General features: G+C 35.2%; 1 protein-coding gene across 1 annotated transcript in view; it reads right to left on the minus strand.

Moving 5' to 3' along the window:
- Positions 1-3,542, minus strand: part of LOTGIDRAFT_139618 (hypothetical protein) — a gene marked incomplete at both ends in the record, with an annotated part of 46,240 nt that extends 42,698 nt beyond the window's left edge. The window contains 2 exons of the mRNA XM_009049517.1: positions 2,643-2,780; positions 3,209-3,542. Of these exons, the coding sequence (XP_009047765.1) occupies positions 2,643-2,780; positions 3,209-3,542 (472 nt within the window). The remainder of the gene's footprint in view (positions 1-2,642; positions 2,781-3,208) is intronic.
- Positions 3,543-4,503: the final 961 nt, after the last annotated feature.

Here is a 4,503-nt window from a genome sequence, read left to right on the forward strand (position 1 = left end):
CGAAAATCACATAATCCCTTCAAAAATATCTCAAACTAGGAATTTCTTTTCTTATTTTCTATAGATGTCTTTTCTATATATCACAGTGTCTCAAGAAAAGACGAGTCGTCATTTTAACTTTCAAACGTAGATAATTCTAGACACACATGGATTTGAAGGCTCAAATTTTGACAGTGAGTTGTGAACACTATTACTGATTAGCTCAGCAAAAAAATTCCTGTTTCTGAGACTAAGGTAAGATAGGTCTTAAAAATGGCGCATCTGTCTCTTTAAGCAATGATTCGTAAAGTATTTGATGATATTATGTAAGCAAGGTTTCAATTCCAAATAACTTAAATTGAATTTCCACTCGACTCTTTATTGTCAAGGTTGAAAAATCTGAAGCAATATTTGACTTGTGCTTAAAGTTGGGCATTCCGGATATTACCATTTTCAAAATCAGTCATTCAATAAATAACATTTTATTTCAGGGTTTTAAAGAGATTGTAAAAATGTTTTCACAAATTTTTATGTGTATTAGGAACACTGATAGCATCAATTTACATCATTCTAATTTTCAATCAGACGTCTGTGGTTCTTGTTAAAGAGATTGTAAAGAGGTTTTCTAAATTTTTTATGTGTATCAGGGACATTGATAGCATCAATTTACATCATTCTAATTTTCAATCAGATGTCTGTGGTTCTTGTTAAAGAGATTGTAAAGAAGTTTTCTAAATTTTTTATTTGTATCAGGGACATTGATAGCATCAATTTACATCATGCCAATTTTCAATGAGATGTCTGTGGTTCCTGCAATTCCTCTAAAACTAAGTGTTTGATGTTATCAGTGTCCCTGATACACGTGAAAAAGTTAGAAACCTCTTAACAATCTCTTTCAAGCATGAAATAATACTAAATGCCATGCAGTGCACAATGAGGGAATAGTTGCCAAGACAGCGGCATTAGACTAACAACAAATTCAATTTCCATCTGTAGAAATGAAATGAAATGAATGGAGTTTTACACCCTACTTTTCTGCACCATGTGGGCTAATGAAGACAGGCAACGCCATGCAGGGTACAATGAGGGAAATTTTGCCAGGACAGCGGCATTAGCCCTCTCTTTTTCAATTTCCAACTGTCGAGGGATCTTAAATGTACACAGCCTCAATATTATGGTGTCTGCGAATAGCAAACTTGTTGATTAGGCAGGGAGGGGTTACACAATGGTAAAGAATTTCTGGTTACTATGGTGTCTGCGTTATGCCAACTTCTTCTCAATCATAAGATACTTGGCTTGGTGAGATGTTAGATTACACTTATAACTTAAATTAATATGGTCTCAACCACTTCAATTCTTACTTTTATCTTCCTGAGTTACAATTTTCATAATTTTTTTTATCTTTTTTTATCATTACCTTTCTTCATAATTTCTTAGTTTCATTATTTTTAAGATATTATCACTGTCAATGCCAAAATATCACTTAAAGAGACAGATGCACCATTTTTTTGACCAATCATACTTTTAGTCTCATAAACAGGAATTTTTTTAGCTAAGTTAATCAGTAATAGTGTTCACAGTTCACTGTCGAAATTTGAGCCTTCAAATCCATGTGTGTCTAGAATTATCTACGTTCGAAAGTTAAAATGACGACTCTTCTTTTCTTGAGACACTGTGATCTATAGAAAAGACATATATAGAAATAGTGAGTAAATTTTCTAGTTTGAGATATTTTTGAAGGAATTATGTGATTTTCTTACATTTCTAGTATTTCTGAAGACTATTTACATATATTCAAGACTCAAATCAACCAAGCCAAGGACCATGTATAGTGTATTGTTGTATTTTTGAAGGAATTATGTGATTTTCGCACATTTCTAGTATTTCTGAAGACTATTTACATATATTCAAGACTCAAATCAAACCCCCAAAATGGGGCATCTGTCCCTTTAAAACGTTTCTATATATTGGAATATAGAACTTCAGAGCCATTTCATCAAAATGGTTTATTTGATTATCAAGATATTATCACTGTCAAAGCCAAGATATCACTTAAAGGGACAGATGCACCATTTCTTGATCAATTGTACTTTAGTCTCAGAAACAGGAATTTTTTAGCTGAGCTAATCAGTAATAGTGTTCACAGGTCATCATCAAAATTTCAGTCTTCAAATCCATGTGTCCAGAATTTAAGATACTCTGTGATATATAGAAAAGACATGTATAGAAATAGTGAGTAAAATTCCTATTTGAGATATTTTTGAAGGAATTATGTGATTTTGGTACATTTCTAGTATTTCTGAAGACTATTTACATATATTCCAAACTAAAATCAAGGCATAGAAAAATTGAGATTGAGATGTCGGCTAATGAAGAAGGGCAACACCATGCAGTGTACAACGAGGGAAATTTTGCCAGGAAAGCGGCATTAGCCTGTCCTTTTTTGGATTTTCAACTGTCTAGGGATCTTTAACATGTACAGCCTGTGGCACACGGGGCCTTGGTTTATTGTCCCATTTGAACGACTAGACGTTTTTTTTTTTTAGATTTTCAACTGTCAAGGGGTTTTTAACGTGCACAGCCTGTAGCACACAGGGCCTCGGTTTGTTGTCCCATCTGAATGACGAGACTGGATGATAGAGGCTAGATAAATCATTACTTACATTGTCGTTTCTCATGAATGGAATCAAAATGAAATTCAACTGGAGGTTCTTCTCGTGGATTAATATCACTCCAAATAATTGTATTCTCATAACAAAGTTTATTATTATTCTTAAAAAACACCTTTCCTCGTAAAATTTCTGAAAAATATAAAATACAGAATATTAACTTTCTGAAAATGAAATGGGAGTTGCATGCTTACAGAATCAAACTTTATGATACACTACCCTGATACCTTTTTAAAGTGGAAATGGTAACAAGTTTTGTATCAATATGAAATGTTATCAAATCGAACTAAAAAGGTGGGGGGGGGGGGGTTGGGGGGGGGGGGGTTTGTTGGATGTTGCATGCTTACAGGATCAAATCACCCTGATCCCTTTTTAAAATGGGCATGGCAACAAGTTCGGTATCAATATAAAATGTTATCAAATCTAGCTAAAGGGGGGGTTGTTGTTGGGTGTCGAAAGCTTACAGAATCAAATCACCCTGTTCCCTTTTTAAAATGGGCAAGGTAATAAGTTCAATATCAATATAATATACTAAAACTTACCTGATAAGGAATTGAAACGTAATTCTCGTAATCCAGGTTCTGCCGTCGGATGAGAATTTAACGCCACATATAAACTATATTTATCATGATATAACGTTCTCCCGCGAATAATCCGTAAATTTTCTAACGGCACGTAATCGGCAAAAACACTGAGAATTAACACGTAGCCAGTCACTTCCTTTATACTTCTCAAAAAACTTAAATCATATTTGGTCACAGAATCAACTTTTTCCAAAAACACGATTTCTAAACTTCCTTGGATATAAGTACAGTTTGTGTACCTGTCTCTTAAATTCTTGTAACGGAATTTCGAGTCGCCTCTCGCTGTAAGTTCGTTGATTTCTCCCTGACATACTGAAAGAGAAAACAAAAAGGTTAGTCAGAATTGTTGACATATTTGGTATAAAGGGGTGAAAGACTCATGAAAGCACTGGCACAGGCATTAGAATTTTTCTTACCTTGAGGAGGATAAGTGTTAGGTATTAGAGGGTGAAAGCCAACACCTTGCAGACTTTTGAAAGCACTGACACAGGCATCAAAATATCTCTTACCTTGAGGAAGATAAGGGTTAGGTATTAGAGGGTGAAAGCCGACACCAGGCTGACTTTTGAAAGCACTGGCACAGGCATCAGAATTTCTCTTACCCTGAGGAGAAATAGAGCCCAATCACCTACCGGTCACAATTGTTGACACTTTTGGTATCGAAATGAAATGAATAGAGTTTTACGTCCTACTCTTCTGCACCATGTGGGCTAATGAAGACGGGTAACGCCATGGAACGTGCAATGAGGGAAATTTTGCCAGGACAGCCGCATCAGCCTGCTCTTTTTCGATTTCCAACTGTTGAGGGATCTTTAATGTGCACAACCTGTAGCACACAGGGCCTCGGTTTATTGTCCCATCTGAACAACTAGACACTTTTTTCATGTCAGCCCCTCTTACCTGCATCACTGACAAGGGGGACATTGATTCCCAACCTTTTAATTTTCAATCAGACATTCTGATGGGACAAAAAACTGAGGCCCTGTGTGCTACTGAAAATTAGAATGGTGTAAATTGATGCTATCAGTGTCTCTGATATACATAAAAAATTTAGAAAACCTCTTTACAATCTCTTTAACAAGAACCACAGACTGATTGAAAATTAGAATGATGTAAATTGATGCTATCAGTGTCCCTGATACACATGAAGAATTCAGAATACCTCTTTACAATCTCTTTAACAAGAACCACAGACATCTGATTGAAAATTAGAATGATGTAAATTGATGTTATCAGTGTCCCTGTCAGTGTCTAAACGATTAGAAAACCTC

The sequence above is a fragment of the Lottia gigantea genome (assembly GCF_000327385.1).
Source record: "Lottia gigantea unplaced genomic scaffold LOTGIsca_138, whole genome shotgun sequence".
Lineage (NCBI taxonomy): Eukaryota > Metazoa > Mollusca > Gastropoda > Lottiidae > Lottia > Lottia gigantea.